Source organism: Grus americana, chromosome 1 (assembly GCF_028858705.1).
Source record: "Grus americana isolate bGruAme1 chromosome 1, bGruAme1.mat, whole genome shotgun sequence".
NCBI lineage: Eukaryota > Metazoa > Chordata > Aves > Gruiformes > Gruidae > Grus > Grus americana.
This window is the reverse complement of record NC_072852.1, coordinates 172,996,483-173,024,263: the sequence shown is the minus strand read 5'-3', so window position 1 is coordinate 173,024,263 and position 27,781 is coordinate 172,996,483. Positions and strand designations below refer to the sequence as shown.

The following is a 27,781-nucleotide window of genomic DNA, read 5'->3' as shown; positions in this document are numbered from 1 at the left end:
ACCGAGTACAGCAGGATAATCACCTCTCTTGACCAGCTGGTTATGCTGCATTTGATGCTATACTTCATATACCATATTTATTTCAAACATATTCCAAGAACTTACCAAGCAGCCTATCTCCTGATGTGTCTCTTTCCAAATAGACACCCACGAGTTGAAATTCCTCACAGGTTCAGTTGTTTGGACAACTGTTAGGTGTATTTCTTTGCAAGCCTAACGTCTGGCAACCTTTGTCCCTAAACCTGCAATCTCTCCCACCTCTGGTCATTACTGAGCCAGCTATACCCTCTCTCATGTCAATATGAGGGTTACATGAATTCCTTCATTAACTGTCTACCAATTATATAAAATACATTTGATTGTATAGTTAAAATGTCCAGTTTCTATTTACTCTGATACTTCTTGCACTAATATTTCCATACCTGAGATGATTGACCCACAATACATTGCGCTGTGAATAAGATAAATTCTACTTCAGAGGTGTGTGTTTTCCCCCAGCTGTTCTATAGTGGAGACAGACATACACATTATGTATGTATGTATATGAAGTCAGGTGAGATGGATCCCCTGGTTGCAAGGCAGATCAAAGTACTCTGAAATATCTGGATGCCATCTACTAATATCTTGACTGTGAGAGCAGTTGTTCATGTCCACCAGTAAAGCACATTTCATTGACCTCAAGACAGAAATACTAGAAAAGGAGTTGAACTTATCTAACAGAGAAAATCCGAAGACAGAATCTTACAGGAAAAAGTCCTTACTTTAAGTTATATTTTGCCTTCACTATAGAGGAGCAGAGGACTTGGGACTCTCTTAAATGGGATTCATGGCAGAAGACTATCTGTCCTAACAGTAGGGGTGATATTTTACGGAGTATTCTTAATAACTGATTTAAAAAAAAAGTTGTGTTTTGTGTTTTAAAACATTTTTGAAATTGAAATAGAAATACAGTATTTCATATGAATGCTAGTACATTTACCCAACTTGTCCTTTAAAGAAGATTTGAGCAGCATTTTTCATATTTTAAGTACTTCTATAACCACCAGTTTACCCAATAAACTTTCCCACTTTTTAAAAGAACCTGCTGAAATAATTATAAGAACCAACAATCCCCTGACCTGTTTTAAAACAATTTCTGAAAACGGAGGCTTACACATTCATTAGACTTTCACTGTATAAAAATGTACAGTGGCTTTATTGACATGTACATTCCATTATGTTTACAGCTGCAAGATATGAGGCACACTCAGTATTGCACTTCATTAAAATTTCAGGCTCAAACATAACCCAGAAGTTTAAATGAAACTGCTGTTGTAATTTAATAATTCTTATACAGGACAAACATTGATACCTTTATATACAGTGTGATACTTGTTACATTTATGCCTTCCTAACACAATTTTTTTTTTATAACAGTCTAGGAAATAAACCAGAATATTCCTCTTTCCCATCCCCACTTGTGATGCGTTACAATTGTACAAGATTACAAAAAGTCAGTATACAATAATCAATATTCTTTTTTCTTTCTCCTGAAAGCCAGCATCATTCATAGTCCACAGACACACAGATCCTTTAATAGCAATTATTTATTTGTAAATGTCCAATGTTTCCTAGCCGATGACTGTAATGGCCACATGCAAACACCTCACAAGTTTTGATGTCTCAGTTCAAAAAATGTCAATATCTCACAGCAAGAATTATGTACATGGTATTTGGCATCCTTCTTGCACTGTAAATTGTTCCTTTTACCTGGGTTATGAAATGGTCCCGTCCTCATCCCAGCTGGACTTTATTTTCAGGACACTTAAGGGATGAGGGCACCTGTTTTGCTCTGGTTAAAAAAAAATGCTAGTCTAAAAAGTGTGAGCATTTCTGCAAACGCCACAACCCAGAGCAAATTCTTCACCAGTGGGTGGATGGACAACATGAAGTGGACATTCTGTTCCTTCAAGTTGTTTACCTTTGGGACCTACAGTGAATTTAAGGGTGAGGGGGGAAAAAAAGAAAGAAAAGAAAAAGATTAATGCTTGCAGATGACATAAAAAACCCATATAATAAATTTCCTCAAAAAACATGCTAAGTGAAGGTAAAACATCTATAATATAGATTTATAAGGCATCAAAAATGAAGGCTTAAGAAACAGCAGATGGAAAGGTGCTTTCACACAAATTCAAGCAAGGAGTCTAAAGGCTTAATAGGCCAAGAGAAAAAAAATGTCAATTAGATCTGACAAAACATGATCAAAACCTGTTAGCTCCTTGTAACAGTTATGTCAAGTGTGGAATTGGTATTTGAAGACAAAAAAAAAGTGATCGAACTGCCACGTAATTTAAAATAAATCAAATTCTAAGTAAAAAAGGCAAAAAGCTTATAGGGACATATCACTAAAATAAGTTTCATATCATTAATACTGTGGAAGAAATTTGCTCAATGTAAAAGCAAAATCAATAAATACAAACAAGAGTTACACTCTGCAGTAAACAATAATTCTAAGGTTATAGAAGGAATTGTAATTTTTTTTTTTTTGCTTCTTTCATGTAAATATCTTAATCAAAAAGATCTCACTTTTTTTTGAACAGCAAGGTAAATAAACGATATGATTTACTGAGATCAAATCAATGGCACGTGAAGTTAGAAACAAAGGCATTGGGGCAACCGTTTGCACATGACAGGTACCAAAGTACAGATATATCATTTCGTAGTAGTGTGTTAATTTTTTCAATATAATTTTAACACATCATTACACATCTGAATCAGTGTAGGTAAATTGAAATGTCTTTCTGTATTAAAGCATCTAACATTTAAAGGATCAGCATGATGACATTGCCTGTATTATTGCTGGAAAACAAAAAAAAAAACAAACCCCAAAACACACATAGAACAGACCCATTCTAATATCATTCAATATACTGAATTTAAAATTTGTATGACTGACCCTGTGGTTTCCCTAAACATTATCAGCAAGAAAAGATAAGAATATCAATTAGAACTAATTCCTTATCTCAGAATTCAGTGTGTAAATTTGCTTTGTAAAAATACTACCTGCAGGACAGTGAGGGAGCTCTTCTTTAGGGATGCTTGTCATTCTTTGGAAATCATCATGGCAAGCATTACAAAAATGCGTTGTTCCAAAACAGAAAAAAACAGCAACTGAACAGCAGTAGCGGCATTTGTACTCTAAGAAATCTGTACCATGTTTGGGACACATCTAAACAAAAGAAAACAAACACCAATAAATGAAGTACCCACGCTGCAACAATCCGAACAACGCGTTTCTACATTGTGTTATATATATTAATATGATACAATATTCTACAGTGCATATAATTACAAATGACTGAATTATTGTGCAGCTCAGGTACTTGGAGCTTCAGAATGAAATAAAAACACAAATATACATTCTTTACTTACCTGAGCCCTTGAAACATCAGAGCATGCACCACAAATAAGCTCTCTTGGATCATAGTCATCTCCTTGCCCAGCCTCAGCATCACAACGAGCTTCGCCGCCAAAATATGCCTGAAATTCATATAGGAATGATCGGCCATTAAACCAGAGACAACTATTATTTTAACAAATTCAATCTGTAAGGGAAAAATGCTGAATAACAGCCGTTACAGTAGTCTCCATTATTCTGATATCTCTTGACTCTGTCTCTAGACACATGTTTTTGAGATACTAAGGCAATGTCTCTCAATCTCAGGATAAACAAGACCAAAAATTGTGCAACGTACTCTGGTCTGTGCAAGCGCCTGTAAGGCTTCTGAAATGGTATTTGGATGCTCTGTGAACCGTACGTAAGACAGACAGGGCTGAGGCTGAAGGCAGCAGAGAAACATTCTACCAGGAGGGATTTTTACAAGCTGAAAAGAGTTATTGGTTTTTATGCTCCTGTGGGATTCCTTATAATTAGAATTTTGCTATTTTCTCCAAATTCATTCTACTTGCTCAGCTTATTCTACTAGGACACACCGGGTACAAAAATGCATCAATTAGGACTGCGATCCTAAGGTATGTATGTCAGGGAATTAGGTAGTAGTTTGAGGTGAATGGGTGCTGGAGGAAGGAAAGAAGTTAGAAATTAGATAGTTGAATGTTGCTGTTCAGGTATGTGGACACAGTATGAACAGGAATAATGAGATATGAGGGAAGGAAAAAGAGGGAAATAAGATAGACACTGAAATACTGAGTATAAGGACTGGAAAGAAAGTGTAATGAAAAACAGGAACAGGACTAAAAACTGGCTAAAGATGAAAAAAGAAATAATTTTTGTAAGGGAGGCAAAAACCACAGCAGGCAAGTTGCTGAAGGATGAGTGAAAATTGATTAACTGTGGGAGGCAGGAACCAAAAGTGAACTGAGTACCAATAGTAATGAGCTAGCAGGATTCATTACTGCTCTTCTCTAACACATGGAAGTTATTACTCTCTCCTCTCATTTCCAAATTGTGCACTTCCATTTAACAAAAAAATTATTGGGGTTTCCCTTGAAAATTTTATCATGAAATTGCCTTATTCCATCCATTCCACACGCAAAAAGGAAAAGGATGTGATCATAGAATAGTTAGGGTTGGAAAGGACCTCAAAGATCATCTAGTTCCAACCCCCCTGCCATGGGCAGGGACACCCTCCACTAGACCACGTTGCCCAAAGCCCCATCCAACCTGGCCTTGAACACTTCCAGGGAGGGGGCATCCACAACCTCTCTGGGCAACCTGTTCCAGTGCCTCACTGCCCTCACAGTAAAGAATTTCTTCCTAATATCTAATCTAAATCTTCCCTCCTTCAGCTTAAACCCATTCCCCCTTGTCCTATCACTACACTCCCTGATAAACAGTCCCTCACCAGCTTTCCTGTGGGCCCCTTCAGGTACTGGTAAGCTGCAATTAGATCTCCCCGGAGCCTTCTCTTCTCCAGGCTGAACAACCCCAACTCTCTCAGCCTGTCCTCACAGGAGAGGTGCTCCAGCCCTCTGATCAGCTTCGTGGCCCTCCTCTGGACTCCCTCCAACAGCTCCATGTCTCTCCTGTACTGGGGCCCCCAGAGCTGGATGCAGTACTCCAGGTGGGGTCTCACAAGAGCTGAGTAGAGGGGCAGGATCACCCCCCTCGACCTGCTGGTCACGCTCCTTTTGATGCAGCCCAGGACACGGTTGGCTTTCTGGGCTGCAAGCGCACGCTGCCGGCTCATGTTGAGCTTCTCATCAATCAATACCCCCAAGTCCTTCTCCTCGGGGCTGCTTTCAATCCATTCCTCACCCAGCCTATAGTTGTGCTTGGGATTGCACTGACCCACGTGCAGGACCTTGCGCTTGGCCTTGTTGAACTTCATGCGGCTTGCACAGCCCACCTCTCCAGCCTGTCAAGGTCCCTCTGGATGGCATCCCTTCCCTCCAGCATGTCGACCACACCACACAGCTTGGTGTCATCGGCAAACCTGCTGAGGGTGCACTCGATCCCACTGTCCATGTCGCCGACAAAGATGTTGAACAGTGTCGGTCCCAATACCGACCCCTGAGGAACACCACTTGTCACTGTTCTCCACTTGGACATTGAGCTGTTGACCACAACTCTTTGAGTGCGACCATCCAGCCAATTCCTTATCCACCGCGTGGTCCATCCATCGAATCCATGTCTCTCCAATTTAGAGACAAGGATGTCGTGCGGGACAGTGTCAAATGCCTTGCACAAGTCCAGGTAGATGACATCAGTTGCCCTTCCCTTATCCACCAACGCTGTAACCCCATCATAGAAGGCCACCAAATTTGTGAGGCACGATTTGCCCCTAGTGAAGCCATGTTGGCTGTCACCAATCACCTCCTTGTTTTCCATGTGCCTGACCACAGTCTCCAGGAGGGTCTGCTCCATAATCTTGCCAGGCACAGAGGTGAGACTGACCTGCCTGTAGTTCCCTGGGTCTTCCTTTTTACCCTTCTTAAAAATGGGGGTTATGTTCCCCCTCTTCCAGTCGGCGGGAACTTCGCTGGACTGCCAGGACTTCTCAAATATGTTGGTGAGTGGCCTGGCCGCTTCATCTGCCAGTTCCCTCAAGACCTGCAGATGGATCTCATCAGGTGCCATGGACTTGTGCACCTTCAGGTTCCTTAGATATTCTGGAACCTGATCTTCTCCTGCAGTGGGCGGTTCTGCATTCTCCCAGTCCCTGCCTTCTGTGACCTGGGCAGTGTGGCTCAAGCATTTGCCAATGGGCAAGATGGGCACTACAATCAGCTTCAGATAAAAGAAGCAATGGGAGGGGGTTCAGTGATTATCCAAAATTTCTCTAACCATAGGTTAGGAATGTTTGTCTCTCCTCTGCTGGTTGGGAAACCAGGGGCTGTTTGTATACGATTTTTGTCTTCTGGATAAATTTTGTATTCTCTACCTGAAGAAAACTGTACATGTATGACCCAGAGTCCATCAGGCTAGACCACACATTTCCTCTTCCTACTCCTTTTTCATTCTTCTAGCACTTCTGGCCATCACCTCCATAGCTGCTGCATTCCAAAGGCACTCAAGATGCTGAGGTCTGAATTTTGGCACAATCGGTGAAGGATAGCAGATTTTCCTTATCCCCATCCCAAACAACCGCACTATTGCTTCTAGGGTCATGAATCAAAATTAAAGAAGACTCTTTGCATCTTTTGAGACTATCACTGGGGAAACCCACACCAACAGACTTGCAGTAGTGGTCATTTTTCTGCCCCAAATTCACTGTTTACTGCAGTTTCGATCAACTCCAACTTGGGTAAAAGTAATATTTAGGTGGAATCTTAGTGAGAAACTTTCCATATCGAAGAGTTAGAATGAAACCTATGTTTATACCATTTTAATGTTCATGTAAAGTATGAGTTGGAAGTGGGACAAAAGGATGCTTGGGTGTTCTGACACAGCATCATCTGCACATTCTTCAAAGGCGACTACGACCTCAATATGCTTTTGGTTTCTGAACTGCTCTGTATATACTTCTGAGCGTTACAAGATAAAACACTATGTACATCTAATTTGCTCAACACTTTTTTTTTTAATTATGATTTAATAATAATTTCTTTTCCCGCTTTCCTACTCCATACACCACGTATTAAATACACATTCTATTCTTTAAGAAATTACTTTTGAAACTATAACATACGTTTAATTTGAGAAAGTACTAATCGTCATACCTTTTTGCACTTGTAGCAAACATAATAAGCGTATCTGTTCATAGCATAGCCAGCTGGGTCATTATAAAATCTAACACCTGGTGTTGTGATGGCCTCACTCTTGTGCAACCCTTCATACTCCAATCTCATTAGTGCTTTTCTCCTTACATCTTCATAGAGTTCTTTGATTGGATCAAGCAAATCCTTTAATACTGTATGATTGATTTTGTTCTGAAATATAAAAATGATTAAAATATTTTGTACCTTTATTACAACAGCTGTGATAATTTGTATTACGGTCAAACACAAAGAGCATAATGGATGTCACAAAAAACTAAGACCTCAGGCAATGGAAATTTCAAAAATATGGCTGATATACTATACACTTTATTTGCTGCAAAAATAGTAACCAGGAATGCCTTTTTATAGGGCCTTTTGTTATATGAAATCATCGGCCCTTATGACAGATTGTTAACAACCACAGAGGGATGGTAAAGGGTATATGAAATATTCACCACAGCACAGGAATGTTCTGACTGTATGTTTTCTCTAATTTTGGTCCTTTTTGACTCACTGCTCAGCAATTAATGATGAGGACTGACAGTCCTCTATGCCAGGTCTTTATCATTTAAGAGTCACAAGCTAATGCCATAAATTACCAAAATACAGCACGAAGGAAGAAACACAGAGTGCAGAAATGGCTGACCATTCAGAAATTTCATATTCCTAGGGTCTTATTGTGCTCTCCTTCCCAGCTGCTATCATACGCTTTTGCTTACAACAATTATCATTTTGTAGATTACAAGAGGAATTTTTAGTAATTTAAGCTGAACTAAGTACATATTCTTCAGCTCTGTCCTTATACTGAAAGCAAAGCAGCTTTAAAAGGGGTTAATAAAATAAAGAAGCCGAGTTTCTTGCTTCAGATAATTTGCATTAAGATTACCTCTTCCCGCCTCCTGCTGGCCCCAAATATTGGGAATTTACAAAGCTGATTGTGCTAAGAATAAAACAGCACTAAGATAAAAAGAAAGCATACAGCAGACATTAAGAGGACCCTTACTTCAGGGAACAGTAGGGGAAGGTAAAAAGATGCATCAAATGATACCCTTTCCTGAGTGACACGAGAGATTAAGGAAACAAGTGACATATAATTAATTTATATCGTAACAAGCAACATATAATTAAAAAAACCCAACAAAACCCACAACCCCCCCCCCCCCCCGCCCAAGACAGTTTTAGGTAAGGTGTTTGACCTAGGCAGTAAACACATAGCTCACTTACCTTGCAAATAGGACAGGACATAAACCCAAAAGTTATCCTTGGCCCAAGCCATCTGTTTTCTAGTACCCGTTGGCAGCATTGCAAATGGAAAACGTGGCTGCAGTCCAGCTTCAGAAAAGAATGCAAGTAAGTGAACACTGGAGTTACATTAACCACTAAACCAGAAGCAGTTAGTTGCTTTTAAGTGGCAACATAGGTCAATTCAAAAATTAATTTATTTTAAATCCTAGAAGACCCCGATTTTCTTCTTAAGAAAGACAGAATATAAAACATTCATTAAAATCAGAACTTTTCCCTTCCAAAACCACCAGTGGGTATATGTAGATCCATTAATTACATCAGTTGTTTTTCTCATTTATGAAATACTATATATTTTGAATAAACACAGGCAACTATATTGATACAATCTGCTTCCTTGAAATAGCAGTAATGCCAGACAAAAAGAAAGCTTTTTAAGTAACTTACGTTACGGTTACAGTGTCTGTTTTGAAAGTTTTAAGAGTGTAACTTGAGGGACTTTATATTTTAACTTCCTACACGCTTAACATTACAACCATAGTATTAATCTCTTAAAAGGAGGGAAAAAAGATAAACCTGGATAGCTGGTGCTGCTGAAAGTGCTTCAGTAAAGCAGATCATGCACATGTCATCAGCATCTTGTTTAAGACTTGTAGCATTCTTATCACAACCATGCAAGCACGGCAAACAGTGCTCTTCGTTCTTAACGCCTCCACACGGATGACCACAAGGGTGTGTCTTGCTGCAGGCAATTTTAGCATACTCCTATTAAAAGTAAATAATTAATCTTTTTTTTTTCCTTCCACTGAATGGTTTGATATAGTATCGCTTTTTGAAGGATTGCTGGTTTGTGCAATAAACTGAGATGAAAGAATTATTACGAGCTGATCATTAACCAGCATAAAGCACTTTTATACGGACATGGTATACCAACTCTAACTCCTATCCTTAGTAAGTAGAAAACTAAGTTGCCCAGAAGCTAATAACAAATCGAACTGAATGAATATAACAAAAATGTAATATATTCAATAGGCTGAGAGAGAGAAAATTTGGCACACATGAACAGAAATAAATAGGGTGGGGGTTAAGAAACTGGTTTGGATTTGGCCCTCTGCCAATTGTACCTGTACTGTAGGGCACAAAAGCACTCAGGACACATGGATACAGTCGACAATCCTGGCCAAGTCTTTAATGTTCTATGCTCACATAATAAACAGGCTGTTAATGCAAACTACTTTTATCAAGCTTTGCAGTGCACTAGACTTTATGTTGACAGTGTGCATTTTACTTTATACTTGGAATGCTATTGTGAAAACCTGAGATACTTTTGAAGATGATAATGAAACTACCCAGTATATTTTGACAGACTATTGGTGTTTGTAGCCTGTAATTAAACTAAACATTGACAAACTCAGAAGTATTTGAATGACAATATAGTACTTAATATTCAAACCTTTTCATACGAGAGGTCTGATTTAAAATGCACCACAGGGACGAACAAGGTTTACTCCAAATAAGAAATCAATTTGATCCTGCAGTCTCTATGTAATTCATGATGATTCATATTTGTTAATACGCACCTGGCAATCTGTATCAGAACAAACGCTTCCCACTGCTGATAACTCTGTTCCACTCCTACAACCACAGAAACGACACGCTTCAGAACTGCTGGTGGTCGGTTTGCCTAGGCCCGCAAAAGTAAACAAAACCGAAAATTGTTGTAATGAAATATAAGGGACTGATAATCTAACAGACATCTAAACAACAGTCACAGAAAGCAACCAGAAACCCAGCAATTCTTATGCAGTTAAACTGTTTAATTTTTATTACCAAACAAGTAAAAGCATTGCCCTAAAGTAGGTGAAAACATCTTTTTTTTTTTTTTTTGACAAATGCTCACATAAAAGGTAAAAATAATCAGGATAAAGAGCAAGTAATAACAGTTGTGTTTTACCTGTTTGTTCTCTGAACTCCACCATAGCCTTCATAGTTTTGGAATCTGCTAATGCCATCAGCCAGAAAAGTTTGGTCCTACCACAACCCTCATGGAGATCAACTTTGATAGCTTCTTCTTCTTCTTTGAATACCTGCCAGGTTAACCACACACATAATAAATAGCATCTCTGTGTTATTTTTGTCACTGTCTCTTTGGATTTTCATCAGATGCTTTATAGATTCTGCAGAATTTGTCTCCTGCAAGCTATTTTTCTTTTATGCATTCCATAATTTGTACAGATTGCAGAATAGATAAAGGCTTTGTGTTTTCAAAAGTAAATATACATAAAATTAATGCTTGAGTTAACATGGCTGGGAAACAATAATGCAGCAATCCTAAAGAGGATTGCACAACATTTTTTCTAATTTAAAAAATATGGAGATTGGACTTCAAAACTACTATTCAACTCATCCAGTAGGCCACTGTATAATAAAAGCACAAAATAACATTAGAAATATCTTCACATAATGCTGTTAGTAGTTTACTCAAAGCAACATTGATAGTTATGATCTTAAGATGTACTATATAATAAAGATTATATAAGTGTATAACATCAATATTTTTGACTTGCACAGAAATACACAGTGGATATTTTTGGCTATAATGAGGAAAATTTAAAATTTTTGCAAAATCAAAAAACTGCATGAGATCCTGAGTGGACTTTATGCAGTCTCTTCTTTTTCTTCTTTCCTAAGTTTTGAAGATAGTTCTGTTTTCATTCAGTTCACCTGCAATGCAATAAAAGTTAGAATTTTCCTGGGTATGGATGTATAAACTAAATTTAAACTTAGTTTTAATTCATATTAGAGTCAGGAAAAAAACCCTAGTTGCTTCACAAAGAGGTCACTTAAGCAGATCGTGGTACCTTACACGCTGTCCTTTCTTGGAGGGAGAGAAAATACATTGAAAGGTATGTACAGCAGAAGTTGGACAAAGAACAGGCATCTAACAGAAAATAGGAGACAGGGAACATGACAGAATTTAGAATTTAAGTTGAGGGGCTTGACATGAGAAACGTAAAGGTAAAGGTGGTGAATAAAGAGTAAAAGTTTAAACATGCTTTCAGAAGTAAATAGGAAAATCTGATAAGTAGCTATTTTGGACAGATTAAAGGACAGGTGCGAGGACTTCTATGAGATAAGAACTTACTTTTTATCAACTGTAATCTGAACAGGCTATATAGGAGAAATCAGAAAAATACATGAGACTAGACTCTGCTGTGCCATGACAGAAGAGACATATAAAATCATCACCTTAGGATGACAAAACAGGAAAATTTCAATGAAGATTGAAAATGTTCTGGCTAAGAAACAGAAGATAACAGATCCACCATGTGGAACTTCCAGGCTGAGTCTACGCTGCAAATGCCGAGGTACCAAGGAGGAGATCTGCAGAGTGAAACTCAGTGCCAGTGATCTGAAGTTTACAATCACGCGCCTTCTGGACTAGCCGATCCCCTGCGCTGAGCGCCCATTAGCAGCCTGTCCCTGCATCTATCTTTTTTTTGTTGTTTTTAGTTTCACCTGAGAGGAATCCAGCTCATGCGCTCCAAGGCTGCTCTATAACACAAATCAAAGGACGTTAAGGAGAGATTATCAGATCTGCTGCAAAAGCCCATTCCTGATCCTAACTAAAAAGCTAATGTAGATGCGCTCTAGGAGAGGGAGAGGAATGATTTCCATTGAATTAACTTTATTAATGAGGTTTATTATTTTAGCCTTTGACTGAATGTAAGTACTCAGAGGGAAAAGGGAAAATAAAGGACCACAAAAAACACAGAAGAGAAATAGTGTCAGGAAAGAAGAAACGTTCAGTAGTTTCAGAAGCAAAGGCATCTTCAACATTAATTTCAATGAGAAAAAGAAATATTCCAAGGAGGATGTATTTTCAAGTTTAGAGATGAAGAGGATAAAAGAACACTAATTAGCAGAGTACACAGAAATTTGTAAAATAAGTCAAAGAGGAAAGACATTTAAATCCTAAAAACAAACAAAACCAAAAAAGTCAGGAAATTTTCAAAGTTCTGGATATGACAACTTACTTATCTGTGAAAAGACAGTGAGAGCTGGAGGACTATTGAAAAATAAGAGAAGACTGACATAAGGGAACCAGAAGAAATATTTGCTGTCAAGTGGTCTTCCTGGATATTGAAAAATGTATATACAATAAAAACGAAGGGGTCGACAAGCACTGACTCATATGATAGTAGTAGTAAATGAGGTGCCATTGTAACAGGAATAAAGAGCCAATGTATACTTCAGAAAGACTATGCAGTTCCTAACAGTGTTAGAACAAGAGAGAAAAAATCTGATGTAGCGTAAGAGTTTGAATTAGGGACTGCTTCACAATTTTCTAGTTTTCTTCAAAAGATAAAGGACAAGAGAATTTAACTAAAAACAACTAAAAAGAATTAAATGGAAACATCTATCCCATCTCCGAAATAAAAGAAAACACCATTTTCAGATTTGATACTTGCTACTGCCTTTGGCTTATATATTAATAGGGGAAACGCACACAACATGTGCAGTGCATACAACATGACGTCACGTATACTCTACCTGTCTTTGATGAGTTTTTGTTCGCCGATGGAGATGAAGGAATCTGTCACAATCTGTACACAAATTCCCACAGACATTACATAAAATGATTGCGGCGGTTTCGCCATCGTCATGGTTATCACACATTGGCTGGAGGGAAAAAAAAATTCTCTATTAAATACCTCATTTTTTTTCAGCATCTGTTTTTATTCTCTCTCCAGTCGTGCCCCCCAAATTAATAAGGGGTGATAAAGAGCTTGTTTAAACTATTAATTGTATTTTTAGAATAATCAGTATCTAAATAATTACTCCTGGTCACAAAAAGCTCCAATTTACTACATCAGTTCTTCTGATATTCTTCATCTCATATTTTGTGTGATGTAGCCAAAAATGCATTTTTCAACAATACAGCTGAGACATAATTTTTAACTAGTCTGAGAAAAGATTTATGTGGTATAAATGGGTTATGGGCACATTAGCAGAAAAGTACTTGGGTCAGTCAACATGCAAGATACTTACCCTTAATTACTTTGATATGGTATGTTTACTCTGTTCAAACATCTAATCAAGGCTGTAGGTCATCTACAACTTGGAGAGCATACAGTCCAAGCAACAAACTTCCAAATCCACCATAAAATTAACTTAGTCTATTGACATAAACTCTTCTTTAAATTCAACACAGACAATCCTGTTTTGCAGTTCAAAATATCCGTACAAATAGAGTTCAATAACTGACTTTGATTATGCATAAGCACATAATCTGAGAACAAGTTTCCATTGTACTCCGAGACTATGTGGTTTCCATGAGATTGCTTGTGCAACTTTGAACAGAATCCCTTCAACAGCAGTCCTGGTAGGGGGAACACAGTTCACCTCAATGTTTGAATATCCTGGTATAAAATAGGACTGGGGAATTTCAGGCTAGGTTCAGCAGCTTATATCCCTGCTTCCCTATGTCTTGACATTTCCAAAGCTCTACAGAAGTCCCTTGACTTTCTTAATCACCTCAGAAACCTTTGTGTCTGCTTCCTTCTCAGCAGAGTTTTAGTTCTTGCTGCTGCTGCAGCTCTGTGTCTCCTATATTCTCTTTCTACCTACATTAAACTGCTTTGGAGGCTTTGTTGCTCTAAGCATCCTCAGTTGCTAGCGGGAAGGCAGAATCTTCCCTTGCCTCCCACAGGGATCCACCTAACCAAGTTATAAATAGACCAGCTTCATTATTCTGCTCTTTTCAGATTCATATTAGAAAAATCATAAGCTTTTTCTGATACTGAAAAACACAGAAACTCAATTCATCCATCATATTCCATATTAAATTCGTAAATCCTCTGAGTAAATGGTAGCTTTGCTAAATTTAGTTAGAAAGAGTTTCTTTCTCTTTGGAGTAATCACTCTCTACTGAGATGGAGAAGAGGAAGCTAAATTACAGAGAAGTTACTGAGGAACACAAAAGAATTGACTCTATTACGTGACAGAGATCCAGACAGAAAGAAAAAAGCTCTGGTAGAGAGTGTCCTATTAAGTGAGTCAATCTACTCTCAAAAATCCATCCTACAGGTGTTAGGAAGGCCTTGCTCCATCCTGAATACCAGTAGAATTGCTACCTTATTAAGTTTGAGTTTTTGTTTTCTGAGCAGTGCTTGTCTAGAACACAAATACTTCAAACTTGTATGCACAATTTCCATGGGGGTCAAAAGGGAGGAATAAGGTTAGGCCAAGTCTACTGAATAAAAATAAACACAAAAAGATATGGTTTTCATTCTCACCATCTGTTTCTGTTGTCCATCCTTTCCCATCCATCTTCCTGAGGATAGTCTATCAACATGATCCTGATCAAGTACACAGAGGGATGCTAAGGCCAGCCATAGCTATTGAAAGGTAAGGTAAGATTAAACGTTTTAGAAATACAAAGTAAATAAAAAAGTCCCAAATACGAAAAATATGAACTTTGGCAGATAAAAATGTCACTGTTACCTGCAAACTGTATCATCATTAGCTGAAGCCTGCCCATACAACACAAGTTTTTTCTTTTCCGAAAGAAGTCAAGCACACCGTAATACTTATTGAACTACCTTGTTTCTTTCAGGTATGTCATTTTATGGTCATAAATACAGTAGTTAGCACACAAGAGAGGACACAGTAAAGAAAGATCAACCGGAGTACATTACAGAGAAATACGGCAAACACAGACTTGCATATCACTCCCAAACATTGCAGGCTTTGGGCAGGGAGAAGAAGAAATTCAAGGACACAGGCTAATAGAAAAAAAAACCAAACAAAACCCAAAACAACAAAACTTTAGCTCAGTGAGATTGGTTTCCCTATGTTCTCTCCTCACTGCATGGGGCATTTAAGATTACCCAGAAAAGGGTTCTGAGCTAACCGTTCTTCAGAGGAAGCTTTTCTCTCTCCCTCTCCACTGACTGCAGTGAAATCCTCAAGAGATGAGCTACGTGAAGATAATTTCTCAGTAGGCCTGTAACCCAAACTGAAATGCACTTGACAATGGCATTTTGCAATAGTTTTTGATCAAGGGTTTGATTTGAACAAAATAGCTTTAACTGAAAAAGTCCACTGGACTCTCCCCAGAAATGCACACCTCCACGCAGAACTAATTCCGTTCACAAGGAGAGCTACGCTGACATTCAGGGCTCCTCTAAAACCAGATTAAACTAACACAGTGACAGCAGGAGCTGGTGGTACTCTGAGACCATGTCTTCCAAAGAGCAGAGAACAGATGAGAAAGGGGATGAAAAGGACAACTGGCACAGCCTTTTAAGATGGAAAACAGCATGAGTGTCAAATGCTTGTAACCATTGCAAACCTCTTCTTTTACATGTAATTATTATGCTTGAAAAGCCAAAAATCTGTACTACCTAAAAGTTAGGAATATTTACAAGTATGCTTTTTGTGGCATTTCAAGCAATCTATTAAGGTTAAGTTAGTCCAAGTTTCTCTAAGAGAGTCATGGAAGAAATAAAGACAAAGAAAAAAACCACCCCAGGTAAAATAATAAAGGGCTTGGCAAATGATTTTTCATTTTGAGACTAAAACACAGGTGAAGTTTAGCTTAATCGTCCTAGAGAACGTTTGTTACTGTGTGTTTTCATAATAGCCTTGAGATGTGGCAGCTGATGACCTAGAAGTCAAACCACTAAAATAATTGTGTAGAGAGCTGGAAAAAGACAGCTGATACATATTGTGCAATTTTCCACACAGATGGTCTTGTAAATTTAGTAAAAGGCAAGTATTACAAACTTAAGCAGAACTACCTCAAGGATAAACCCCCAAATGTATAAGCATAACATTTATTCTTTATTACTTGGGAGGTACCCAAGACACAGATTTAATAAAAATTCATTTTTTATTGGTGTATTTCTGCCACAAAGAAAAAACCTCAATCCGCTGTGACACAGAAAAAGCAAGACTTCTATTAGGACAAACAGTGCCTTAGTTAGGATACCTGTCCATTATGCACATGGCTAGATTTAGAGAATTTAAACTGTATGCTATATGCATTGTTTCCTGAAACAACCTGAATAAGGAAGTGTTTTCTCTAAGATAGGAAGGTTCTTGGATGGGGCCCTACCACACGTTTACAATGAACTAATGTTAAGTTTAGTAAAGTTCTTACTCTGGTTGTTGCAATGCACCTCACTGGTGATCTGTATTCTTCTTCCATTTTGGTCAGAGCTATGATGGTTTCAGCAATAGCATTCTTTGTCACACGGGACCAAGCTTCCGACAGATGACCCTGTTAAAGAGGAAACTCAATTTATTACAGCCTTTATTAAGAACAACTAAAACTGTAATTAGAGCTGCTACAAGCAACATTAGGTTAGAATCCCAGATTAGAATAGAAAAAGAAGTAGTCAGGGATGACTTTGACAAATCAGGTGTTTTCAAATCAGACAGATCCGGTAAAAATTAGCCCTCAAATACTCAGGTGACCAACTGAGATACGCTCAGAGCAACTATTGGAATAACTAACTTGGAACAGGTGGAGGGCATATGATTTGAAGAATGAAAGGGCATATTCCTAAAGCGCCCCCCTGGAGAAAGACACAGAGCTGGAGCACAAATAAGTGACTGTGGACAACGCATTGATTACAGTGGGTTCCTAGAGAAATCAGTTTCACTCGCCTAGCTCAGCCTTCCTAAATACTCTCCAAAGTTTCTATATTTGAAAGAAATAAAGAGAAGTACACAGAAGACATCAGAACCATAGCATACTTTCCAAACCAATCCTAAAGATTCTGAGCCTATGGCACTGACTCATACCCTAAAGTTCCCGATTCAGAGACTGCTGAATCCTTTAATTCTTCATGTAATTTCTAAATTTCTAAACCTCAAGCTAAAAGTGACAGAAATAATTGAGACTCACTGGACTCTAAAAAGGAAGCTATAGTGACTAACTCAGATGTAGGTATCTACATATTGCAAATGTTGAAAGAGTGAAAGGAATCCCAGTTGTAACTCTTATGAAGTGGCTAATAAGACTGATGTTACCCTACTGCTAATTAGCAGCTCTAAAAAGCCTTAAAGAAAGGTTTTTAAACTAGGACCCCTCTATGTCTCCACCCTCTCTTTTTGGGTAACAGGCCCAAACCCCCAAACATGTTTTGAGCATACCTAAACCAGAGAGATCCTTTACAAAACATAATTAAAAAAATATTAGTACTTCCACCCGTGAACGGCCTCAGTCAGGTCTCCCTCATCTAGAATGAAGGGGAATAAAGTTCAGATCTCTGCTTCGTACAAGAGGAGAGGAGAGTCCTTACTGCCTGGCTGTTGAATATTTGAGCGTAAACTCAGTCCCAAGCATTCCTTTAGGAGCTGCTATGCTTGGAGTAAGCAATTCAGCATCTACTGAAAGAGGCATTTATATCCACATCTGAGAGGACTACATGTCATCTGACTTGATCCCTTTCTTTTTTGTAATAAATAATTATGTATTCATTCAAAGTAGAATGCCTTAAACAAGAGAATTCAAGACCCACACCAGTATACCCAACAGCCAGCACTACTGGGAAACTATCAGGTATGTGGGAGATGGAGCCTAGCATAATACTCTGGACATGCGTGCAAGTTGCCATATCTGACTCCAGAGTTTTAAGAACTTTCCTACTAATTTCTGCAATGGTTTTAGAGAACCAGATATTAGCAAATGCAACAGTTTCATGGGTGAAAGTCTTGAACGGATACAGGGGCTCCTTAGACAAAAATACAAGAATCTGGTTCTAGTCAGCCAGCCATTTTCTATTTCTACTAATCTCGTTCTTTTATTCCTGGCAAAGGTCTGGGCTCAGTTTAGTTTTCACCAGCTGTTCATTGAGGGACAGCCAGAATTCCTTAAAACAAGGACCACAGAGTTTGCTCCAAAAGACTTGCCCAGTAGGATTTAAAAATCCTGCAAAAGAAAATCCACTATTTCCCTGTTTTCCCACTTACCCAAAGCACACCTAGCAACAATGGCTACAAATGATACTGGCAACAACCCATAAAAAACCAAAACCAAACCTTGAACAAATTATCAACACCCAATGAATTCCCAATATATGTTGCAACTTATATGCTGAAAGAAGTAGGATGCCTGAGAAAAACATACGGGCAAGGCATCATGTTAATCCTGGCATTTACTATTCTCTGAGTACTTGTCATTGCAACTGCTATTTTTTTGGGTCCTAATTTTTATGTGTGATTTGCTAAAGTGTTGATAAAGTAAGCAGAAACAAAAATCCATCATGTGGAAGCAAAGATTAAGCAATCATTTTATGCACGGACCAGCACTGCTGAGGGATGAGACATGCTTTCATTGAAACTCTTAACTAAAGATGAATTGGGAGATTCTGAAATCTTGTGGCAGAATCAACAATAAAAAATGCAGAGAATTCCCATCCAGCATCAGCAGCTTTGAGAAGGGATCTCCTTAATCTAAGCACAGTGAATGGTTAGAAAATAGGACTCCAAAGGTGAACATACTGAAACTGCTTTCAAAGGGTAATCACAGAGGAAAATTTGGGTCATTTAAAACATCTCATTGAAATAGGTACAGAATTATGGAAAACAAAAACAACCTCCCAACTAAACTCCTTTGCCTTAAACACATACAAAATCTGTATGTTCCCCTCCCCCCCCCAATATTGTTTTTGGGAAATAGCTGAATCACTTTTCATCAAATTCTTCTGCCAAAAAACTTGCCCAAAGCAGATACAATTACGGAAAATTTCAGCCCAGATAGTTAAAGTAATAAACAACCATAAATGCAAATTTGCAGATTTCAGTAAGACTGAAAGAAGTCAATCTTAACATGCAGTCTTAACCAGAAACGCAACATATAGAATCTACAGACAGTTACATGAAAACAACACTATTCTCGTACTCCACAGACACTTTTAACTTTTTAAGTGGAGTTCTGAGTGCTCAAGACTTAAAAAAAATTAGGCTTCTAAGTTAATCATGTAGGCTAATAATTAGGCTTCTAAGTTAATAATGTAGAAAATGACACATAATTATTGTTTACTTCTTAAATTTCTAGTACAAGTGACTTATTTAAAAGCTTATTTCAAAACTGGATTTCTGTTTAGCAGAATCAGAACTCAGTTCTCACTGCTCCTAGACCTAGACTCTACCCAGAAGACTATACCCTCTTCTTCTTGAGACCAACTCAATACTAACTGTAATAGAAAGTAATGGAAAAATGTACTCTTCATTAGCAGAAATATTTGAATATCCTCCACACATTTAACAGACAGAAACTTACTGCTGCCATGTCTTTAATGAGTTTAATAATGATCTCTGAAATCTGTGTAGGTGTTGAACCCTTCATCCACCAATGGCTTTCACCTCGCCGAATATAGCTGCAAAGGACATACAGTAATACATGAAATAGATTCAAGTAATTAGTTACTATTTGTCAAAATCCACCACAAAGAAATAATGCACGTATTCAGCATATGGTAGGTTGTGGGGTTTTTTTTTTTTTCAAAGATTATAAAAGACAACATAACCAACTTCAAACAATGTAATTATTTTGTGCCTTTAGCTTGACAATATATACATATTTTTAAACAAACCTGGAGTTGAAGATCATTGGAAGTGTGACTGTAGTAACTCCTTTGCCTGCAGTAGTGCCAGCTGTTCCTGTTATAGTAGTTCCTTTGGCTTTTAGCTGTACAGTGAGAGCTTTGGCAATGCATCCCAAAAACATGTCCAAGATACCTAGTTTATTCCAATCTCCTTTTTCAGTTGAGTGAATGATATCACTTATATCTGCTGGTGGAAGAGACTTTACTCCTATAATACTAGCCAGGCGACTAGGAGTTACCTCAGGCAAAACACGTCTTAGTAATGATGTTACCTGGAAAAAAAAAAATCACAACACCACAATTCTTACCAAGACAGCTGGAGTTTTCAAGCAAAATCAAATAAAGTACTTCTTTTCTTCCTCACAAGTTATTTCAGTAAGAAGAACTGAATCTACTTTTTGTACTTAAATCACACCTGTAGGAAATTCTGTAAGGTTTCTATCTTGCTTTGAACGGTTTATTAATATACCCCATGAGACAAGGCTGAAGAGTCCAGAACCAATTTCACTCAAACAATTCTTAGTCTTCATATAATAAAAAAAAAATATGCTTGGTACTGGACTTATGATAACAGTGATACAAATGTTTGTACAACTCTGATTTGCCTGCATGTTACAGACACGTTATCCACTTTGCATATAATATGTAGATGTCAGAAACTCCGTGGTAGAACAGTTAGAAACACTTTAGACTTCTGAAAACAAATTACATGCCTTGAGGTACTGAACATTATGATTCTCTTCCATGATACTCTTTTTCCCCTCCTTTAGTTTTCCTTGCGATATTCTAACTGAAATTTTTTGAAAAGGAAATCTCTGCCAATTGGTCTAGATGTAACAGGAGCTGTCTTGAAATGATATGCTTCAACCTTACCAGCTGGTGGAATTGGGGTTGAAATTGGCTGTATCATGCAGTTTGGTCCAAATCAGGATGTCTGAAAGCTTAAGGAGTTAACATTTCATATCTAATTTCTCAAGCCTTCAATGTTCTCTTGAAAAAATGTTTACATTTTAAGAAAAAAAACCAGTATTTTGCATATCTGCAATATATCAGAATTACTGAGCAGGGCAGTACCTGCCTCCTCCAGGCAAGTTGAGATGTGACATTGTAACAGTTCAGAAAATTGGAAAAATAAAGAGTATGAGACATAAATCTGAAACAGGAACTAAAAATCCACCTAGAGAAGGCATACCAGCTCGCAACAACAAGCTAGTGCATTAACTGCAAGACAAGAAAGGTGAAGAGTGATATTACTCAAAGGCATTTCAGAATAGTTTGCCAACTCAGGTTCATGATGACGTAAGTGTTAATTAAGCAATTTTGGCTTCCTACATCTCAGTTCTACTTCTTGGAGACAAAGCACAATCAAATTAGTCAAAACTGGGTTTGTTTTAATTTCCGAACTGTAGCCTTCATTGTCCTCAACACTGTTTGTGATTCCTACAAATAGGTTTATACAGTCAAATTGTGGTGGTGATGGAGTATGTATGTATGTATATTTATATATCAAACACATAAAACTTACCATTTTAACCCCATTCGAAAACTGGGAAAACCCCCCAAAACCTGACAACTTAAATTCCAAAAAGAGATTCTGTAATTTGTTTTTAAGTGTTCATAAATTTCTATTTGCCCTTTTCTCATGTCTGCAATAACAAAATGTGTTGCTTTACTTACAGTTGTTCTCTGCATGGAATATAGGGATGATCTGAGTATGATTAGGAAAACATTTTTGAAGCAAAACCACAAAATTACATTTCACAAAAACGTAAGTTAAAATACGTATTATACCATCACGCCCACAATTATAGGATTCTACAGACATTTCTTCTAGGAATCCCGAGGTAGACAAGGAATGGTTAGCACTCACCTGCCTCTGCACCCTGGGAGAAGCAGTGTGTAGTAATGAGAAGAGATCCTGGAGCAGAGTCAGCTGCTGAGCCAGATACTGCCGGCCTACGTTGGAACCGCTCAGTGCCAGAACCATTGACAGCAGCTCAAAGCAGTAAGCGTCGGAAGAAGCATCTTCATCGTTCGGCTGCGAGTTGGCGTTCTCTTTGCTAGAGATGGCATGTTCCCATTCTTCGCGCACACGGGTTGCTTCCATTCGTATGGCCTGGACTATATGAGCACATACCTATCCAAACAGAATCCAAATAGAGGAACTCTTTAACTTTTAGAAAGTGAAAGAGATTGTGTTGTATGTACCTTCACAACTATGACTAAAATGGAAAGCCTGTGAAATCTGGCCTGTGCTTAAATTACTTTTAAACATAAATTCAGATGAAGAATAAAATTCAGATATAAATTTAGAGTAAAGATTAGATAAAATTCTTTAGAATTAAGATTTAGATTTGATACTAAATACGCTCATCTTCATTCTGGAAAATTTCATTGAAATAAATCTTTTTTTATTGTACTTCCTGCCTTTTAGTTTGCTTTTTACATAGAATTTAGGTTTAAGAAAACCCACAAAAAACTCCAAAGAAATACATTTACTCAACACTCACAAAAGAAAAGGACTTATTAAAAGATTTATTCTCTTGTTTAGTTTGCTCTTCAGGAAGCTTAAAAAAATTTAGAAACCATGTTTTCATTTTACCAATAGCATGTTAAAAAGCATATTTAAGATATTTTAAAATTTGCTAAGATGGGTGAAAAAAAGGTAGATTTTCCATGACTTACTAATCTAACAAACTTCAAAATTAATCTAAAAATTCTTGTATTACTGTGAAAAATTTTACAGCAATATTTGTCTTGTGATAAGTGTAACAAAGATAATATAAAAGATGCTTTAGTTGGTATATTTAAAAAAATTAAGTATTCAAAAGAAAAACATACTCTACCTACAGCTTTATGTTAAGAAAAACAAAGATAAATAAGAAAACCACAAACCCAAACTTTCACTGACTGCAAGAAAGAGTAATTTAAGAATCTATGCACTGATTACCTATTTAGGATTAAATTTTATCAAACCTAAATACTTTTTGATGACAGAAATGGGGAGAAAACATGTGCAAAACTAAGAATCTAAACTCTGCCACTGAAGCTCTCCTAGAAATTTGACAGGGTCTACTATTACGCTATTGTTATCAGCAAACATGAATAAGTACCATTTACAACTCAATCCTAAAATTTTTCTTTTTAAATTGAGTCTAATAGGATAGAGGTTTTCATCCTATTAAAATGGATTTTTTCAGTGTCATTTTCAGCAAATTTTCCATATAAAACACACAGACATAGTATTTAAAATGTAAACCAAAATTTGATTATAAAGAACAATAGAAGAACTGAAAGTGTCAAGTAAAAGGTACTACATTCACTGAAAATGAGCATATTTATTACAATACATGAACATTTTATCCTCAAAACACTTCAGAATGAACAAACCTGCTTCTGCAAATTTGTCAGTTTGCTCCGGCTGAATATGATCCCTACCATGTGCTCCTTCAGGTCTGCATCTGATGTTGCCTTCATAAAAAACATATTTAATATTAGATCAAGAGTGTCAAGAGCATTTCGTAACTACTGTAGCAATTAAGATGGAATATGTGTTAATATGGAATTTTGTTACAGAGAAGTAAGATATATAAGCAAGATCAATTTAACTACGGTTAATAAATACCTCTTAGATGTATTTACTTACTTTCTAAGAGGAAATTTGAGCATGAAATACAATAAAATAATTGATAAGCAAAATAACTGAAGTATAATTATCCGAGATTCAGCCTCTTCACGTAGCTTAATACAATCACTGATTAAGCCTTTGTAAAGAAGTGCACGGAAAATACTTTTGAGTTTATATATTTCACAGGAAAAGAAACGGGGAACACGCAATTAAGTCACTACACAGCAGGTGTGAGAAAAATACACTTTTACGAAATGAATAATTCAGTCACGGAACTTATTGCCACAAGGTACTGGGTAGAGCAAAACCATATATCACCTAAAAAATGAAATTACTTTCATTGATGACAGTCCAATTTTGGCTATTAAACATGACAGTCCAGATACAATGACCTTTTCAGAAACACTCAAACTAATCCTTGCTGGAAGACAGGAGAGTACACTAGGTAGAAGGATATTAGTACGGTTTCTTAATACTTTTTCTCTCAACATCAACAGAGCCCCTCTTAAGGCACAAGATAATATGCAAGAAGGACTTTCAGGTTGACCGTTACTGCAGGTGTTAAGTACTTCTGTAATTGTAGGCATAATTTGCACCACCATTGCTATGATGTTTCCATTAAATGCATATGCTACAATTATAATTTACTAATTCAAAAAATCAATGTCAATTTTAAAAAACTTAGCAATTGTGACATTTTACTTCTGTTTTGATCTGAAAATAATCTAGCATAAGACACAGGAAAAATACTGAAAATCCTCCTGCATCATTTTTTCAGCAAAGTATTATTGATAAAATACAAATAAATACATTGTGTACTTTTTCTTCTCCTTCTGGGGAAGACAACAGTGCTTTTTCTTCTTGTTCTGGGGTTGGCTCAGCATCTCCAGAGATGAGTTTTCCAAATACCTGGAAGAAAGATAGTGACAATTAGCTTACCTCAAAGACCTCAAACTTGTGCAGATGTGACATGTTACATTAAAACATAAAGTACTGAAAGTCTACGAGATTTATAGTAACTTTCACTGTATAATACATCATTAAAATCCCACCTGGGATGTAATAAGTCTGAATACTCGCAGCGTTTCTGATTCACAGTTTCTTTGTTGAGCTACACTTGCAGAAATCTGGCCTGCTATTTTAATGCTTTCACCATCTTTCCATCCAAGAATTTTCACTTGTCGAACTCTTAGTGTGTTCTCTGGACCCTTCAGTTCAATTTTGATGATGTGATTATCACCCCCAGGAAGTTCACTTGTTACCCAGCCAATGTGTCTTGAATCCAAGTCTACCTATTAAACAGGAATATAAAGATGGGAACTGACGTTACATCAAACAAAGAGTCACCTACCTCTAAAACGAACCCATCATATCTCGCTGGAACCAATACAGTGTTTGCTATGAAATTTTCATCCTGAGCAGTAAGACAATCATGTTTAATTATAAAAATGTTCAACTTCATGAAGTCAGATAAAAATTTTCTCAAACTTAAAAAAAAGACACATAGCCATTTCTTTTTTGTCTTTAAAACCTATTAGAAATAGTGGCCTATCTATCCCTTTTATCCTCTGAGCAACAGTTCACATGTTCAAAAAATCACTTTCAACTAATATTTGCTTGCTACTTTTAATAAAAAAAAAGCTGCCATAATTTAACTGAAAATACAACACACAATTATCAGTATTTAAGTTACTTCATCCCTATTCACATAAACCTCTGCAAAAAAATTATAACTCTGTGGAAGTCAATGTCTGATAATTGTAAAAAAGACAGATTAACTGTATCAAATTAAGTTTATTTTAAAACAAATATGGTCTAAAAAAAAGAGAACATAAATAATGTTATAAGATTTAAACTGTGATTGTCGCTACTGGAACCCAAAACCGAATAGTGTGCAGTGCCTCCCATCATTGCTCAGAGCAACCTGAGTGGGCCTAAGTTATACTTGCCCTGAGCCCAGTGAGCCCTCTCTTATGTCCATAAGCTCATTTATAATCAAGCTAATATTTGTTCTTTCCTATTTCTATGCTAATTCTCAGCGTCTGCATTGAACTGTGCTGCAGCAGATGAGACTGACAATTTTTTAAACTTTTTTTTTTTTTAAAATACCACGAGACAGAGTATGCATAAGTTAGGGTATAGTATGTGGGTGTGTGTGAAGATAAAAAAAACCTGTTGGAGAAGTGTCAGAGGACTGTTGAGGGAGCAAAGCTGAATCAAATCCTGCCTGTCTTCTGGGAGTGAACCATCCCTGGAAAAATGCCTGGGTGCTGTGATTGAGCAGACAGAAACAAGGCCAGGGAGCAAGCTAACAAGCTGTATGAATGATCACGAGTCCAGCGCCTGAGTTGTGCCACGGCTGCCCTTTGTTTAGCTGGATAGCCAGGCGTACCAAGTCAGTCTTCTCACAAAAAAGAATTCTCCAAGTGGTACATGTGTCCATCTATATTTTGTATCTACATATATAGATTCACAGAGAAATGCACACAAACTTTATATCTGGCTACATATAAACACACACTCACACTTCACTGTTTAGTAGGAGCCCACTGTACCAAAGTGTTTTTTGGTTCAGATTTGTAGCACCTTTTGGAACTGTATCTTTGCCTTAAAATGCTCTCTGAGGACAAGAGGTAGAGAAAAGCAAACCATCTCTCTGTAATAAGACAATGCTGCTTCTTGACAAATTTTACCACTGACTGTCAATAATCCAAGTAATAAAGTTTTGAGCCCCAAATGGTAACTGCCTGCTTGAAACCTTAAATATCTTTGATGAGTCACATCAGTGTCAAAATACAAAACCTTGTTCTCTGTGTAAAAATCATGCACCTATCATCTGGCTTCACAACAGAAGTACAAAGACTGAACACCATCCTGAACTTGAGTCTCTGGACAGAAGTCTTCAGCTACCTGAAGTTGAGAACTAAAATGGCAGGGTAAAACGTGTGCTATAAACATGTATTAGACCATGTAACTACAAAAACTAGTCTTGAGGCTAAATGATTTATCTTTTCCTTTCTCATGGCCTTCTACTTCTGCTAACTCTTAAGCTGCATTTCTCTAATGAAAAATGATTCCATGAAGCAGATGGCAGTGTAACACTAAGACAACAGGCATCAGAATATCTAACTGTATAATACTATTTAATGCCATTATTTCAGGTATATTCAGATATAAGTAGCCTAAAAGAAATCAAACAGCTTGTTGGACCTAAACAGTCTTTTTAGGAAACTTTCTACATGATAACTTACCCTTCCAGTGGTAATAATTTAAAAAAAGAAAAAATCTAAGGAACATTTTATATTACTTTGTTCTGTTTCAGTAAAAGCTCGATCAATATTCAGTATATATGACTGAATTCTGTCATTAATAGAACAGTATCATCCAAGAATATTATGATGCCTGATATTTGTAAAATAATTTATCTACCACAAGAAATGGAAACTATTTGCTTAGAAAATCTGCTATATGCAGCCAAAAAATGACGACAATTTTTCAATGTCAACTGTTAAAATGTTTACCTGCTTTATTCTGCAGAGATCTTCTACTGCCTTGCCAGTTAGGAAGGTCATTGAAGTCACTTTGTTCTACAACAAGCAAGCAAAATAAGAACAAAACAACTCAAATGAGGACCATTCTGACTATTTCTTCCCTATTAAGAGAGTATGTACATGAGAGAGACACAAGTCGTTTCATTACGAAAAAAAAATTAAAAAGTGATCAAAACCAAGGACAAAGAATTCCAAAGCACAGTTCTCAAAAAGAGATATAATTTGTTCCTTGTATTAAAAGCTGTAGTTGAAATAAAGATATATTTGTAACATTACTGTGCAGATCGATAAACATGAATGCAGTAGTAAGTCTAGAAAACAGTTTGGATTTTATGAAAACCTCTTATTTGAATGCTTCTATAGAAATCGTGAGCAGGAAAAGTAACTTATGAAATACTTAAATGCTTGAAAATGCATCTGAAATTGAACATGCCACTGAGAATTAAGTTTCCCAGTCTTAGGTTCATGCAAACTGCAAATTTAGTTGGATTGGTCTGATCATATCAGGTACTGCTTGCAAACCACAGGAATTAGAAACT

General features: G+C 37.1%; 1 protein-coding gene across 16 annotated transcripts in view; it reads right to left on the bottom strand.

Moving 5' to 3' along the window:
- Nucleotides 1-1,160: 1,160 nt before the first annotated feature.
- Nucleotides 1,161-27,781, bottom strand: part of MYCBP2 (MYC binding protein 2) — a 205,067-nt gene continuing 178,446 nt past the window's right edge. For 14 of the 16 annotated variants that reach the window (XM_054825908.1, XM_054825935.1, XM_054825990.1 and 11 more), the window contains 18 exons: nt 27,213-27,278; nt 24,744-24,983; nt 24,502-24,600; nt 23,454-23,534; nt 21,934-22,200; nt 20,052-20,335; nt 19,739-19,835; nt 16,610-16,729; nt 14,742-14,843; nt 12,997-13,125; nt 10,397-10,529; nt 10,023-10,126; nt 9,019-9,207; nt 8,425-8,532; nt 7,162-7,371; nt 3,412-3,519; nt 3,043-3,208; nt 1,161-1,969 (listed from right to left, as the gene is read on the bottom strand). In XM_054825908.1, coding sequence (XP_054681883.1) covers nt 1,854-1,969; nt 3,043-3,208; nt 3,412-3,519; nt 7,162-7,371; nt 8,425-8,532; nt 9,019-9,207; nt 10,023-10,126; nt 10,397-10,529; nt 12,997-13,125; nt 14,742-14,843; nt 16,610-16,729; nt 19,739-19,835; nt 20,052-20,335; nt 21,934-22,200; nt 23,454-23,534; nt 24,502-24,600; nt 24,744-24,983; nt 27,213-27,278 — 2,619 coding nt within the window. In that variant the 3' untranslated portion in view covers nt 1,161-1,853. The remainder of the gene's footprint in view (nt 1,970-3,042; nt 3,209-3,411; nt 3,520-7,161; nt 7,372-8,424; nt 8,533-9,018; nt 9,208-10,022; nt 10,127-10,396; nt 10,530-12,996; nt 13,126-14,741; nt 14,844-16,609; nt 16,730-19,738; nt 19,836-20,051; nt 20,336-21,933; nt 22,201-23,453; nt 23,535-24,501; nt 24,601-24,743; nt 24,984-27,212; nt 27,279-27,781) is intronic. The other 2 variants (XM_054825926.1, XM_054826041.1) reach the window with 1 other exon arrangement.